This window comes from Camelina sativa, chromosome 7 (genome assembly GCF_000633955.1).
Source record: "Camelina sativa cultivar DH55 chromosome 7, Cs, whole genome shotgun sequence".
In the NCBI taxonomy this organism is placed as follows: domain Eukaryota; kingdom Viridiplantae; phylum Streptophyta; class Magnoliopsida; order Brassicales; family Brassicaceae; genus Camelina; species Camelina sativa.
In genome coordinates this window covers 7,151,125-7,168,212 of record NC_025691.1, presented here as the reverse complement: position 1 = coordinate 7,168,212, position 17,088 = coordinate 7,151,125, and the positions used below count along the sequence as shown (strand labels likewise).

At 31.5% G+C, this 17,088-nt stretch overlaps 1 protein-coding gene and 1 pseudogene across 1 annotated transcript; both read left to right on the top strand.

The window, feature by feature from the left end:
- LOC104700619 lies at positions 14,608–15,800 on the top strand (annotated as a pseudogene).
- On the top strand, positions 16,337–16,729 carry LOC104700618 (UDP-galactose/UDP-glucose transporter 5-like). Its single transcript, XM_010416156.2, has 2 exons — positions 16,337–16,449; positions 16,555–16,729. Exons 1-2 carry the CDS (start codon positions 16,337–16,339, stop codon positions 16,727–16,729), a joined length of 288 nt encoding a protein of 95 aa, XP_010414458.1.

The window sequence follows — 17,088 nt, the reverse complement described above, 5'->3', positions numbered from 1 at the left end:
CGTAACGATTTGGGTTATATATAGATAAACAATTAGTCTCTTAACTTATGGTCTTTCACCAATCAGCTTATAGTAATACAATACAAGATGGTAAAACCAGATTTATTTTAAGTTGTCGCACAAACGTACAATAAGACATGTGTGGTTTGGTAGAAGTAGTATGACTATACATACCATCTAGAATTGAATATAGATGACTAACAAAAGGAGATCACCTAAAAATATGCAAACATTGTCACATTTGATCATCGTGTCCATCTTTGACGAATTTAGCCTCGGGTGAGTAATGTAAAATATTTTATATGATTGAAGGCTGGGATTGGATGATGAGTGATGACTAACCTAAAGAGCTAAGGGACCACCACATGGAATCCTATCAAGTGTACTTGTCCGACGTAGTAGGACCCTTTTGATTACCGTAATCATCGGAGCATGTTAACCGGTGAGAGTCTGTATAAACTGAAAACTAAGATTACCACTACATAATATAAGCTCACCACCTAACAAAACTGATGCCAATACTTTAATGTTTCTTGAAATACAAAGACAAATTGAGAGAGAAACATATTGAATTCTCGAGCCGCACGCGCCAAACAATGCCAATATATATATATATATATATATATATATCTGTCTCGTTTATGGTCAGGATAGTGGTCTCTTTTATTTTCTTTCGTTAAGACTAAAAAGCAAAATGCTTTTTTTGACATCTAAAAATGGTTGCTGAACATGTTGTGGAGCCTATTCTAATTTTTAGTAACAGTAAGAACACTGTAGTTTGGAAGATCACATGGTTCTATCATAAAAGCATTTCCTCATAAAGAAGTTTAAATGGCTGTCTAGACTTATGTTATGCTTCCACATATCGTAGCAAGTCTATTTCGAAGTGTTAGGGTTAAGTGGTTTTGTTATTAATCGGATTTAAATGAGTTTAATTAGGTAGATCTAGACAACTTTAAATTTATTTTTGAAATTTGAGACTGCCTAAATTTATCTAGGCACTACATAAAAGTATGATAAGAATCGACTTTTGCAAGAAAAAGAGCATAGAAAATGTATTTTGATAAACAAAAAAAAAAAATCGAAATCATTTGTAAAAACAAAACCCAAATGCTTTAATAAGAAGCTTATGAAAGCAGTTGCCACACTCTTCAAGACTTCCAACCTCCCATGTGATCATCTCCACAATCCTTTAAATCATCCCAAGTCTTACCAAATTATAAAAGTAACTAAAACTACATGGACCATTGGTGTATGGCTACGTGCCAAAATCGTGAAAATTTTCTTCATAGAGGTTTACGAATCCAATGCGGTAGTCCCCACCCTATGATCCTGTGTTTCACCATGTGATTATACCAAATCATATCTGACTCTAAACATAGATAGATTCATCAATTATCTATCATCATTGTATTGTTTATTAGTAGTGATCAGGTTCTGATATTGAAAAAATTAAAGCCAACTTAGTTAACAGTTTAGGAAACTTTAGAACTTTCTGATTGCGAATAACACCTTTCTCACATAGTGCATTTTGGTTTTGGTTATATGACATTTAACGTAGGAATACCTATACGATCATAAGCAAACAAATATACATTCAATTGTTTTGTTGGTTTAATGGTAACAAGACATTTAATATGCAGGATACTTTGCTATGACCTGAGCCAAGCATTTTCAACTTGTTCACACATTTAAAAACCTTTTCGTATAAGAAAGATATCAAAATAGATATGCTTTCATTAAAATCCTCTTTTAATGCATGGAACCCGAGTTTGATAGGGGGAACTAAATATATTTAATGTTCTAGGTAACTAATGACTAATGTGACCGTAACTAGTCCGATAAAGATATATAGGACATGTGAGTAGGCGAAAGCTTATGCTATAATCGAGAGAATGTGATGTTTAGAGAACGTGATATTTTATACAGGTATACTTAGCAATCTCATGACATTGCTACCGATCGAATGGGCCTGCAAGATTTTTTATCAAAAAGAATTCTCAAATTACGAAAGAAAATAATCGTATTTCTCATTTAAATAATTAAGAATCCAAACATTTTTTGTCCAACTCATGATAATGTATACAAAGATCTCATACCAAAAGATATATAAAGGAGATGTACTATGTGAACAAGTGATTTATAATTATGAGATTGGTCCAGAGAAATATTAATTAGATGATATATGTTTTCACTTTTATACATTTTTAGTTTGAAATAATATAGTGAAAAATATTCTCTGAGTAAAAAAATTCTTAGACATAATATTGTGTGGTATTACGAGTAAAAAATTGTATATTCTCTCTTTTCTAGTTTTTTGGAGGACCAAGGACCAAGAGAGGCCCAGAACCCAATTGTAAACTGGTACAGCTTCTCTGGGCTGCAATTTGTTGATCTTCTACAACTGGAGGACCAAAATCAAAATGAGGACTTTTTTTTGTAAGTGATTTTACTATACATGAGTTTGTGTATTGGAATATAAATACTAGGACATACCGACATAGACAAAAACTGGCGGTACAGTCTTGCATTGTAGCTTTTGACTAGACGGACCCTGAGGGCAGACACAAAGTCAGGGTTTCCTCGATAGCTGGGTTTATTTTTCGTTACCAACGTTTTATAGCGTGCAGGGATTATAGTTCTTTTGTTTGTTTGTTAAAAAAGTTGCGAAATTATCGAAGATACCATTTCCTAAAAAGAACAAAAGATTATTGAAGATATGAGACAAAATTATACTGATTAAAAATATTGAAATGATTTTTTCTATTCTTTCTTTTAAATCCTTTCTCACAAATACTTTCTTTTAAAAGTATAATGCAAATTTTATTTGCATATTTGGCTAATTAGCACGTCTTGTGATGTTGGAGATCAATTCATTCAAAAATAAAGATCAATAGAAAAAGGGGTTATTGGTCAAATTGAGAACTTTTTCCATCAAATATTTCAAATACAATAGAACCTCTATAAATTAATACTCTTTAAATTAATATTCGCTATAATTTAATAAAATTTTTCGGTCCCAAGTTTGGCCGGTGTAGAAAATGACATATTTCGATAAATTAATAAGATAATAATTTTTTTGAAAATCCTATGTAAAAATATGGACTCATCAATATCATAAATTAATAATCATATAATATTAATATATATATATATACATATCTAAGAAAATATAGTAAAATATGACTATATTGTTGTTTGCATATTCTTGAACTTGCATTCTTATTGGAGCTCATCTCTAATATTTTTCATTGTCGTCTTCTCAAATCGCATCCAAAAATTGTAAAGAGTTCTAAATGTGATAATTGCTTCTTTATATGTAATTGGTTCTAAAATTACCGCAATATCTTATTCGACTTCATCATTACCATGAATGATACTAGTAGCAATTTCTTATAAACTCTAAACTTCTAACATCTATCATTTTTACCTACACTTTAAACTTAGCAATTACAATAAACAAGATTATAATTAAGAAAATTCTTTACAAATATGAATAATAACAAAAGTATCTTATTTTGTAATACAAAATTTAAAATTATGAAAATTAAATTTCATGGTCTTGACTTTATTAATTTACAGAGGTTTAACTGTAAAGACTTTCTATCCATGCTTATGGATTTCGGCATTTTTTCTATGATGAATTTTGTCTTTGTGAAAATATAGACTCAGACCCCGATTGGTGAAAACTTAAGACTTTAAAACCATTTTAAAGTTTTAAAAGCATTTTATTTGTCAATCAAACTTTTATGATTTTATTATTTTTTTAAGTCTTAACAGCCACTTTAATTTTTTTCTTCTTTATTTCCCTTCCTTTTTTGAAACCTCAAAATGACGCTTTAGGTCCTGCTTGGTACAAGACTTTTAAGACATTAAAAAAATTAAAGCCTTGACAGTCATTTATTTACCAATCAGACTTTTTTTACTTTTTTTTTTTAAAGTTGTGTAAGTCACTTTTTTTTTTCTTTCTTTGTTTTTCCAGATTTTTTAAAGCGTCAATACCAGGCTTTAAAATTAAACAAATATAAAATTTTATTTTCTTTTCCCATTATACTTAAAAGCTCTCCAAAAGTTTATATATAAATTTTACATAAATTATTTTTACACATTAATTATTCTTATTTGTTTCTCTTTCTTTTAAGATCCATTTTAATAATAATAATTTTTATTTTCATTATCATCATTTTAATATATTTTAATAATAAAAGTAACAGTTTCAGTTTTAAAAGTATTTGTTACCAATCAAATTTTAAAAGTTAAAGTTTCTACAGTCAAAACATCTACAACCAAATTCTCTACAACTAGAATTTTAAAGTTAAAGTCTTTAAAACCATAAGTAACAGCTGTTACCAATCGAGGCCTTAAAATCAACAAATTTAAAAAGCATTCTTTTTATTTTCCCATCATATTTAAAAGCTCTCTAAATATATATATATATATATATATATATGTATTTTACATATTTTATTTTTACAAATTAAATATTCTCATTTTTTCGTTTTCTTTTAAGATCTATTTCAATAATAATTTTTTTTTTCCATCATCATCATTAATAATGATGTAAAAGAGTTTATGAAAATCATTAATAAGAGATTAACATTCAAAGCAATGCATTGATTAGTGTTTAATAGATTTTTGACTGGTCATATAACTACTCAATATAAAAAAAATTCAAAACAATTAAAAATCAATCACCAAAAAACAAAAGAAAAACAGAATTTTCAAACAAAATCACATATTTTATTAACCTACATTTTTAAAATTTTAATTTATCATTAATAAACTTTATTTTTGTTATTAAATTGTTATGAATTATATTCTGACATAATTTATATTTATTATTTATACAACTACAACTTTAAAAGTTAATGGTAAACAATCAGATTTTAAAAGTAAAAGTTTTTACAGTCAAAATATCTACAGCCAAATTCTCTACAACTAAAATTTTAAAGTCAAAGTCTCTACAGCCAAAAATAACAGCCGTTACCAATCAGGACCTCAATGAATTATCTCTTCTATCTCTGCATTTTCTTCTCGCTTTCTCTCCCCACAAAGACAAAATAACATCTCTGACCATCATTTATGTGATTCGATGAACTCAATGAATTTAGTTAAGAGACAATTGCATATACACCCACTTTCATAAGATATTCTTACATTCACACCTACTTCTTGATCATGATGTACTTTTGAACATATTTTGGCAAGTTTGTCATAAAATGAAGACTATTTTCCTCTTGTATGACCTCCTTCTATCATTCTCTCTCTATTTTTCTCTCTTGTTTTTATCTTTATTATCATTTGTTTAGTTAATATTAATAAATTTTGTATTTTTTTTTTGCACAAAAGATTATAATTACATTTTTTCTACATTTTAAGATGCATCTTGCTATACTTTAGATGAATGAGTTATACACTATCCAATTTTAGCTGAACATTTGTTTTACGATAAGCACATGTTAAACTGTTGATACTTACTTGATTAAACTATTAAATTCATAATTTGAATATGTAATGTGGTTGGTTGGATGTGGTTTTGTGGATGCACTTTTGTGGATATATTCTGCATTTCTACATTTTAATATGCATTCTGCCATATTTTAGATAAATAAGTTATATGCTATCCATTTTTATCGGAATATTTGGAGTTATAATTTAGTGTTTAGGGTTGTATAATTTAGGATTTAGGTTTTAGGGGTTATGTGAATTCATTGTTAATATTTTGGGTTTATGATTTAGGAGTTAGGGTTTAAGGCTTAGATTTAGGGTTTAGGATAAAATGACAACATCAAATCCATATATTCATGGTCATGTGGACACCAATAGATTTTTTTCTAGAGATTTAGGGTTAAGGATACAACGACAACATCAAATCCATGTTCGTGGTCATGTGGATACCAATTAATTTGTGGGTTCTAGAGATTTATGGTTTAGGATACACCGATAACATCAAATCCATATATTCGTGGTCATGTGGATACCAATCGAATTTGCGGGTTTAACATACATCAACAACATCAAATCCATATTTTTGTAATCACGTGGATACCAATAGAAATTGTGGGTACTGTGTAACAGATCAAAGTTTCTTAAAAGGGAATTTCACAAGAAATGCCATTTTTAAAAGAAAAGTTACGAGAAATGCCAGTTTGTATTTTCCTTTTCTAAACTGCCATTTTTTTGTATATGCCACATATTAAAAAGACAGAAATACCCTTGAACTAAAGAAAACAAGAGGGATGAGACATGTGAGCGACTGTTTTGTGCGGTTCACAAAGAAATATTAATGACACATTTCTCTTTCATTAGGTTGTATCTGTGTAGACAATTTTTAGGGCACTATAACAATATGTAATTCTTGTCCATCCATAAGGTAGTAGATAATGATATTGTAAAACGCATTGTGGACAACTATTTTGTGTCTACCAATTATTGTAATACAGGAGAACCTTAGACAATGGTTTTTATTCAAAATTAGAAACTAATGGTAATTGTTGACATTGTTGTCTATCAAAATGTGGTAGGCAGTTTATCCAATTAGTGTAAGACAAACAAGTATTTTTTCACAAACTTGTTGGACTGCTCATATTATAATGATTGCCCAAAAGAGATTACATTTAGGAGAAAAAAGAGTAGGTTTTACATAATAAAATTCTGAAGGTAGATAGACAAAAACGCAATGAGGGACGATAAACAAACATGTCCACCGTAGGTCAGGAACAAAGCCCTCTAAGTCTCTCGTCCATCAGAGGCACAACATGAACAGATATGGTCTACCTAAGAGAATGAAGGACATAATAGTGGTGGACAAAAACCTTGCATGTTAAATCTGGTCCACCGGAACTGCAGACCTATAGTGTAAATTTTTGTTTGGTTAGCAATAGATAAACAGGGTCTGACCAAACAGATATGGTCCACTTAAAAGAACTAAGAACATAATAGTGGTGGACAAAAACCTTGGCTGTTGGATCTGGTCCACGGGAACTGAAGATCTACAGTGTGGACAATTTTTTTGGTTAGTAATGGACACAAAGGATCAGACCAAACAGATTTGGTCCACTTAAGAGAACAAATGACAAAATAGTGGTGGACAAAAACCTTGGCTGCTGGATCTGGTCCACCGGGATTGCAGATCTGCAATGAGTACAACTATGAGAAAATTATCATTTATGCCATGAACAGTGACATACTAAATTAAGAATGCCAGTTATCTTAAAACCTTTTCCCGGGTGCCACAACTTCTTCTTAAATTGACGAATTTGTCCCCAAAAATACTGAACAATAAAATAAATAATTAATATTATTTTTTGTTATCTCTCTGAAATTCTCATTTCTCTCACTTTCGATTATTCATCTTCTTCCATCTCTCTCTCTTTCTCTCTCTTCTTTCCTCCCTAGAAACCTCCATATCCCTTCTTCCATCTCCAATTAATTCCATTGGCTTCATCTACTGGAGAAAAAATAGAACCAACCTCCGTCATTGATGAACAAATCTTTTTGTTCATTCTGGAGATGCTCCCTTCAAGACTGAGTATGATATTTCTCAATTTTAAGATTCTCTTGTTTGTTTCCTTTTCCATACAATTTTAATGGATCAGATCTAACATCTGACCTGATATTTGTTTTTCGATGGACCAGATCTGGTAGACCAGATTCGAAGGAACAGATCTGGGTGGACTAAACCCTTAACATGTTGTAGGAGGTGCTCATGTTGTCGTCAAAGATGTTTCCGTCGAGATTGGAGATGAGATTCATCTGTTATCTTTGGAGACCAAATTAGGTATTAATTGATGGACAAGATCTAGAGGACATTAATGTACCATTCACATAACTTGTTCATCATCCCTTTGTCAAAAATTGACTAACTCTCATTTTATTGTCCATTTTGCATATCTCCCAACCATCATTAGACACAAGTATTGAAGAGGATTCAAGGATATGACTCCCGAATGAAAACATTAAAGACCTAACTAGGTACTAACTGATGGACTAGATCTAAAATATTGTCCATCTTCTAATTAGTCTACTAACTTTGTTACAGCATGTTTTTCTTAAATTATAGCATGTTGTTTTTGTTGTATTCATCTCTTTATTGTTTCTTATGTTCGATGGACATGTGTTATTTTGTTCGATGGACATGTTTTTATAAACCAAATTGTGTACAAGCATCATAAACAGAATACAGAATGGACAAAAGTATAGACTTAGCACAAGTAGTGGACAAACATCTTCACATGTTTATCATTGTTATAAACCATCTTGTCTACAACCAACATGTTGACAAATTTATAGTTTAAACATATTGTCTACCATAATAGTGGACCAAATTTAAAAAAAAAAGACTTGTCCACAATACAATATGGACAAGAAGCAAACAATGTGGACATAAAAGATTTGTCTACTAAATCATCTTCTAAAAAATAGAGCAACACATTCAAATTTTCTTCATTACCTACAATATAAATATTAGACAATAATTTTTTTTCTACAGATCTAACTATGGTAAAGAGAACAATTAATACTCGTTTGGACAGCTGTAAAAATGTCACATTCTATGTCAGCTAATTTAAATTCTCCACGTGCACATTTCCGAGTTAATAAACCAGGGTTAATTTAGTCTTCTTATATCTTCCACTCATGTGAAAAATGGCATTTCTCAGAAGGAATAAGAAAAGTGGCATTTTTGCCAAGTTTTTTTTGAGGAAAATGGCATTTCTAGCCAAAATCCCTACAACTATTTTTGTTAGCAATGAACAGAAAGGGTCATACCAAACATATATGGTTCATAAACAGAACAAATGACATAATAGTAGTGGAAAAAAAACCTTGGTTGTTGCATCTGGTCCATTGTATCTACATATAAAGAATTTTCATTATATGCGGTCGACGGACTGAAACAGATGGAGTTTGGCAAAGAGAGATACAGTTTGTGTCGCAGTGCTGGCGACAGATGGAGAGAGCATGAGATGGAAGAAGATGAAAAATTAAAAGTGTCTAACATGGAAGAAACAAAAAGTTGGGGTGAGAACAAGAAGAGAGAATTTATGTTTTGCAGATCGTTTATATTAATTTTTAAAAAATAAAGAAAAAAATTAGTTTTATGATTTTAAAGAAAAAGGATATAATAGTCTTTTGATTATAGAGTTATGGCAGCCGGGAAAAAAGTGGGGGAAAATGGCATTGACCAAAATATTTGCTACTGTTCATGGCATAATTGATAAAATTTTCTTCTTAAAACTTATCCAAATGGTATTTATGAATGTAATATTTTGTTAATAATCCATTAACACATCAAAGTTTGTTATCCAAATAGTATTTATGAATATAATATTTTGTTAATAATCCATTATGCATCTAACTTAATCTTAAAGTATGTGGACAAACAAGTTTATTTCATATTGAAAATTAATTAAGTGAAAGAAATTTATTAATTTCTAATTTATTTAATTAATTTAGTTTGGACTTATAATTTGTTAATTTGACTATGAACACCAATTCAATTGTATTTGATTTAGAGTATTATTTTTTTTTTGTGGAAATAAAAAATATTGAAAGATAAAAAAATGTTTATTTATAAGTTAAACTTGAAACATAGTAATTAAAATGAAAAACAAATGTTAAAAAAAGAATATTAAAAGAGAAAGAAAAAATAGAGAGAGAAATGAGAAGGAAAAAAAAGAAGTAAAAATAATTTATTGGAAAAGAGAGAGAGAAAAATGAGAAGGAAAAAAAAAAGTAAAGGTAAAAAGAGTTAGAGAGTATGTTGTAATTTTACAAGTAAAAAGTATAGGTGTAGCAAAAATGGGTGTAAATGTGAATAAAGTTGGGAAAAGTGGGTGTGAGTGCTATTTTCTTTTTAGTTAATTGTATTTTGAAGAAAATAAATATAAACTCTAAAACTATCTTTACTGGTCCTGTTTCCCCCAAATTCTTTTATTAAAAACAAATAAAAAATACAAAAAGGAGAAATGAAGAGAGAACCATGTTTAAGTTACTCTGGATAGAAACATTGCTCATTCTTTTTTTACAAATTTCAGTTTGTTAATAGTAATATATTAAAATATTAATTTTTTTTTGTTGAGCAACTGTATGATCGTTCTCCCGCTAGCGATGCTCTAAGAAGACTATGTTGAGTGAACCCAATGACACCAATTGTAAACACTACTTGAAACAAATTTCCAACTTATCTTAAAATCTAAACTAAACATAAAAATTACATGTATGCCATTGAGAAATCTTGGAGAACCGCGATAAGAACTGTTGTTAATTGTTCCAATCAAGCCGATTGAAGCGTTTAACGACAAGCAAGTGTTCATCGTCACGGTGGATCTCACCATTGCCATCCCCGCCGTTTTAAAAGTCTCACTGTCATCTTCTTCTACATGTTTGTCATTATCAAACCAACCGTCGTCGCCGCTCGGTCATCGGATCTCATTATCACCGCCTACTCATCGGATCTTATCATCGCCACCAAATCTCATCATCGCCACCACCATGTAGTTCATCGGATCTCATCACCACCACCACCACCACTTAGCCTCACAGAAATTGCTGATGATTTATTTGCCCAGTTCATTTTTTTTTAATTAAACAAAAGAAAGAAAAGGACTTGAGGACAAAAATGTCATTACATAGCAAAATAAGTACCTAAATCAGTAAGCATAGACAAAAGGTCCTAACTAGACAATACCTACAACAAAAAATGGTTTTCTCATAATTAAATCATAGAAAAAGATTCGCTGCATCAATAGTGTATTAATAGAACTAGCTCCTCTTGAAACAAAAAGAAAAGAAAAGAAAGAATTAACTCCTTTTGTTTTTCTTATAAGCATTATATCAATAGTATGACCAAATACAGTCTTCGTAGCAATCTTCTGTCTTTGAAAATGAAACCCACTATTCCATAGCTCAATACCCACAAAGTCATAACCAAAATAAAAACAAACAAAACATCACACGCTAATCAATACAATAAAAATTGGATGCGTTTCTTTACACTGTGACACTTCAGCTTTAACTTTCGTGTTGACAAATAAGATAAAATCAGTAGCCAATTATAATTAAAACAATTAATACATATCAGTTTTTTTTTACCTAGGTGGAAACATAATTGTCTTCTTCATTCTATCATCGACTTCTTCTTCTTTCTCTCGATTCGATATCAGTAGTACTCGATTTCTTTCTTTTTCTTTCAAATTTATTTTGCGTTCACATATATATATTAGAAATCGATTAAGAAAGCTTCACGCGGGTTCACAGATATCGTATGGGAGAAGTTCATTCTGGCACACGGGTTCACATATATCATATGGGAGAAGTTTATTCTAGGGGAGTACGAATCTCTGATTTCCCCGTCGCGAGTTTTCTCATCAAAGAAGAAACTCTATTTTGGTCTCTGTAACGATCCTCTTCTCATCGACGATGGCGAAAAGGTAATTGTGTGTAAATTCATCGATTTTGCGCTGTTTATGGGATTTGTGGATAATGAACTGTATCTTGCCTTTTGAATTGCAATTTTCGTAGATAATTATGTCAATAAGAATGTGATCACAAGCTTATCTGAGAATGTTTCTACTATTTTCTGGGAGCAACTTGTGTGTTTCTATGTAGTTCTGATACTGGTTCTCTCTGCTTGTTTGGGATTTTTTTTTTCGTATATGAAAGAGCATCTGGTTAGAGAGGAAGGGAGTGGGAAGAGGTGTATCATGTTATCTACGATGAATGGTTTCTCAATCGCATGGGGAGATACTCCTCACTATTGGGAATGGATTTCAATTCCTGAATCTAGGTATTTTTTTTATTATTATCTGTGCAATAGCTCGTTGGGATAGTGATTATGGAAAATTGTTGCCCTCTGTTATGAAGGTTTGAAAAGGTAGCAGAGCTTCTCTATGTCTGTTGGTTTAAGATTCGTGGCAGAACGAATAGTAAAAAGTTGATGCTTGGATTAACATATATAGCTTCAAGAACTTGATCATAAGATTGTCCTCTAGGTAATATAAATCATTCACTTTGTTTGCATCTTTTACTGAATTAGTGAATCATGTGGTTGTTGTTGTTTTTTTTTTTTTTTGAAAATGAATTTTAGGAGCGTCGAACAAGAAGACAACATGAAAGGAAGGAGAGACTAGAGATGTCATGGGACCTGTAAGGTTGAATAGAGAACAAGGTTATTACACCAGAGGATGACTATAATAAGAGTTTATATTCTCATGCATGAAATTTTATTACTATCAGATTTGTGTGTCGGAGGAAGACTAACAAAGATGTTTACCGCGGAGTATGGGTATGGCTGGAAGAATTTTCAGTCAAAGCTGAAAAGAGAAGACACAGGGAAAGAATGATATGTACAATAAGCATTACTTATCATATAGGAAAGCTAGAGAACTTTTTATTTTCTGGATGGTTTATGTCTTAAGCACTTCGGTTCAATGCGCAGACAGAGGTATAAAAGGTTAAGAGGAGGAGAGAAGAGAGAGCAGTGGAGAAAGCTCGACATACAGAAGAAATGGTAAATTCTGTCTCATGTTATAATAACCAGATCCCTGACAATTTCACAAAATCGTTTGGTACAAAGAGATGTATATGACTGAATTTCATATTCACCCTATCATCTCTCATATTTGATTCATATTGTATATCTACTGACTTAACATTGTATGCAGGCATTATTAGCTAGAGAACATACTCGAGCTGAGTTCCATGACTCGGAGAATAAAAAGGAAGAGGTATAACTGCGTGTCTTTGTTTTTGCAATTAGTTCCTCTTTTAGATTTGTTTGGTGTATGATGCTTGATATATCTCCTTGATCTACAGTTCCATTTCGATCAAAGCAAGGTGAGGTCAAAGATCAGATTACGTGAAGGTCGACTGAAGCCAATCGAAGTCCTCTGCAAGCACTTGGATGGTTCTGATTATTTAGATATTGAGCTTAGTCAACCCAACATAGTTTTCAAGGTATTTATTTAGATTATGTTGAATTGTAAAAACATATCGTGTTAAGTTATATTACCTCGAGGCTTATCAGTCAATTACAAACTTATGATCAAGTTCTTCCAAGCAACATTTTAAAGAAGAATAAATCAATCATCACCTTGCCTTGATCAATCCATATAACTTCAAAGAAACAAAAACTTATTTTTGAGGTAATAAAATTTAAAATATATTCAAAAAACCAAAATTTATGAAATAAAAAACTCAAGTATCATATGATGATAGAAATAATAAATTAATAATAACCAAAAAGAGAATTAGCATTGTAATTATCAAAAGATTCTAACCAACATATTAAATTAGGAATTCGAGAAAAACAGGTTCAGCACAATGTTGCAGTTTTGCATTGCCACTTTTGAAGCTGGCCTGCGATAATAGTTTTATATGTGTAATGACACAAACTTTTAAATTGTTTTGGTTTTCTCCACTAAATGTTCTATTATCTGCATTTGTTGTAAAAAACAGTTTATTAATTGAAAATAATTTTACATTCATACACAAAAATTTTAAAAATAAATCATGAAATATATAATAAAAAGTAACCCGCTGCATAGTGCGGGTTCCAACCTAGTCTATATATAATAGCAATCCGAATAAATGCAAAAAAATTTCGATCGTATCTTTTGAATAATTTTTTTAAAAAGTCTGTTGAAAATTTTAATTGTATGTTTTACGAAAACTCGTGATTGTTCATTGTAACAATTTTTTTTTTGGAAAGTTACAACTGTTCATTGTTAAGTTGTGTTTATTCGAATATTTGTATCTTTTGAAATCTATATATATTTGTTTGTTTGAACTGTTTTTGTTTTTTTGTCATGACATAAAATAATATAAATTTTAATCTCAACAGTTTTCATAGCTTTCGAAATTATTCTCTAGCATTCACTCTTTTAAAAGTAAATAAATTCCTCCAATTTTTGATTTAACAAAAGATTTTTGGAATGATGAATCTACTTTACAACTTTTAGTTAATTTTAAATATAAAATTTTAATGAAAATACCCTAGAGTTTTTTTCCAAGAGTTAGATGATATTATGTAGTGAGTTTTTGGATTTGAATTTTGAATATAGTAATAAAAATATATTTTATTTAAAAGCAGTTTATATGGGTTGCATACATCGAAATTTGGATGCTGCATTAACGTTACTAAAAAATCTAGATCTAAAAAGATATCTTCAAGTTATATGGCTATCTTGTATATTTTTCATCTGTGTTGGACGCTTTAATTGTAGTAAACGTGAAATTAATTGTTTGAATAGTATTACTTTCGAGATAAAATTTCAACTGTTAGAAGAAAAACAATGATTTTCCAATTCGTCACTTCAATATAAAAAGAAGACTTTTTTGTTAAATAGTTTTTTATATTTATTTTAGAAAAATCATACAGCTGTGTGTGTTCATTGTAAGGTTGTATATTTTCCAATAAAAATCTATATTGTGAACGGAACGTATAGTCAAGGTTCGGATTTGGGTTTTGATTTTCTCAGTAACAGAGGAAAAAAGGAAAATAAGAAAAAAGTAAACTTGAGTCCCAAGTAGTAATCAAACACAGATTCATTATAAATATATATCCTCACGGCCTCTAATCTGTCTCATCGTTTTAATAAAATCAGACTTCAGAAAAAGGAAAAAATAAGAGAGATAAAAAAAGAAAACAGAGTTCTGGGGTTAGAGTTCTAGGGTTAGTAGAAAGATGTCAAATTCAACATCTTCTGATCGATTAGGTCAGTGGGAAGAAGACTCGAACCGTCCCCACAAGAAGCGTAAGTATTCACAAACCAGATCAGAGACGAACGTGATAGAGGATGACGCAGATTCGTCGAGCAAGAAGAACCGTTTAATCCTAAGAAAGCTAGAAAGCGATTCGTGGGTGGTGGCTCGTTTTCTCGGAAGCGACTCAAACGCCTCTGTTTACTTAGCCTTAAGAACGACCGAAGAAGGCGAAGACAATCTTCCTTCCAAGATGGCCATCAAGTCTAACGAGATCTCAGAATCAGCATATCTCATGATCGAGGAGAAGTTCTTAACCCGTCTCGAAAGCCCGTACATCGTCTCTTGCTACGGCCACGAGATAACAGAGGAGAAGAAGGAGAAGAAGAAGTACTTCAACACCATACTCGAGTACTGTCCTGGCCAAACCCTTGAGAAGCAAATCAAAAGCCACAGAGAAGGGTTACCAATTGATGATGTGAAGAGATTCGCTAAGCGATAGCTTGCGTGGTCTCAAGCGTATACACGGAGAAGGGATCATTCACCGCGACATCAAACCAAAGAACATCTTACTCACGCCTGTGAACAGAGTATTTGCCATGTATGGGTATAACAAGGCTATGATCTCTGGTTTGGGAAACGCGTTGGAGAAAAAGCGGATTGATGATGGTGAAAGCTGGAATCACACGAGTGGAACCGCAAGGTTTATGTCACCGGAGCTTATAGGGGACAAGGTTTTGGACTATGGTGCGGATGTGTGGGCTTTTGGTTGTACTGTGCTTAAGATGTTGACTGGAGAACGGGTTTGGGGAGAGTATGATGAGCTTGATTGGCAAAGTTGGGTTACTGTCATTGGTAAAAGTGGTCTGGTTCCAACTATCCCTGATTACTTGTCTGAAGAGGCTAAGGACTTTCTCAGAAAGTGTTTGGAGAGAGACCCTGCTAAAAGGTGGTCTGTTGATAGTTTGATCAATCATGAGTTCTTGTATGATGAAGAAGAAGCTAAGTTTGAAGCATATAAAGCAAATCTAAATGCTGTAGCGGCGTTTCAACAAGAAGAAGAGGAAGAAGAAGAAGAAGAAGAAGAAGAAGAAGAAGAAGAAGAAGAAGAAGAAGAAGTAGAAGAGGAAGTAGTAGAAGTAGAAGAAGAAGAAGTAGAAGAGGAAGTAGTAGAAGTAGAAGAAGAAGTAGGAGGAGAAGAAGCAATTATAATAGATGAAGAATACCTTAACGACGATTCGGAAGAAGAAGATGAAGTTCAGAGCTTTATGTGACAATCTACACTTCTTTGGAATCTTATTTCATGAAGATGATTATTGTAAAGAGAAAATATGTTTCCGTTGCTCTGTATTTTTATTGATTGTTTCAAAAGCTTGAGATGTTATTGTGTCAATCTTTCTATAGAGATGAGTTTATTACTGATCTTGTTAGTTTCATCTGACTCGTACTATCCTGAGTGTTTTTGTTTGGCCTTTCTAGTTACTGTAATTGTATTGTTTGGTTCTATTGAATTGTTCGGTTCGGTTCGGTTTGGTCGGAACTTGATTGAATTGTTCGGTTAATTGTTCTTTTGTTGTTGTTTTGGCGAAGGAGAGAAAGAGAGAGAGAGAGAAGCAGATCCGTTAATGGAGAAATGGCAGAGCTTGATTCTGTAAACGAAGCCAAGGTCAAGGAGGAGAAGAAGAAGCTATGGAAAGCTGTTTTCGCTATCTCTGGGATTATGATCACTCTCGTCATCTTCAGGTCTCTCTCTCTCTCTCTATCTCTTCTCTCTCCCCACTCGAATCGGCCTCTCTCTGTTCAAAATGATTGGAAAAAAACGATCTGGGTTTTTCGAATTTGTGCTTTATAATTGCAGGAAAAGATCATGAGAGTGCCTTATGAATTGAAAAAAGAGTACTTTAAACACTCTTTGTTTCTAGTATTCTGTAATCGTCTCACTACATCAGCTGTTTCTGCTGGTGCTTTACTGGTAACAACACTGAGTTGTAGTTATATATATTCATACTATCTTAATGCTTTTTAAAAAGAAGCTTTGGTTTTTGATTTTTTTGCAAATCCTTTCGTTTGTAGGCGAGCAAGAAAGTGAGGGAAGTATTTTAGTAGGAAAAAAAATTAAAATTTAAAATTATACCTTACGAAATCATTTGAATGTTATAGAATAGATTGAATACATAAATATTATACATAAACTGTTACTAAAAACACAAACATCAAAATGAAAACTTATAACAAAAAATATTATGTAGAATAGACGCAACTTTGCAAAAAATACTTTTTAAAGTATTATAAATATATTAGATATTTTATGAATAATTATGGTAAAGAGCTAAGATTAAAAAAATCATTATGACAAAGTGATACTAACTGAAAATATTGAACTGA

Coding starts and splice junctions, on each gene's coding strand:
- LOC104700618 (XM_010416156.2), top strand. CDS start 16,337: ATGGCAGAGCTTGATTCTGTAAACGAAGCCAAGGTCAAGGAGGAGAAG. Junction 16,450..16,554: donor ACTCTCGTCATCTTCAGGTC/TCTCTCTCTCTC, acceptor TTGTGCTTTATA/ATTGCAGGAAAAGATCATGA.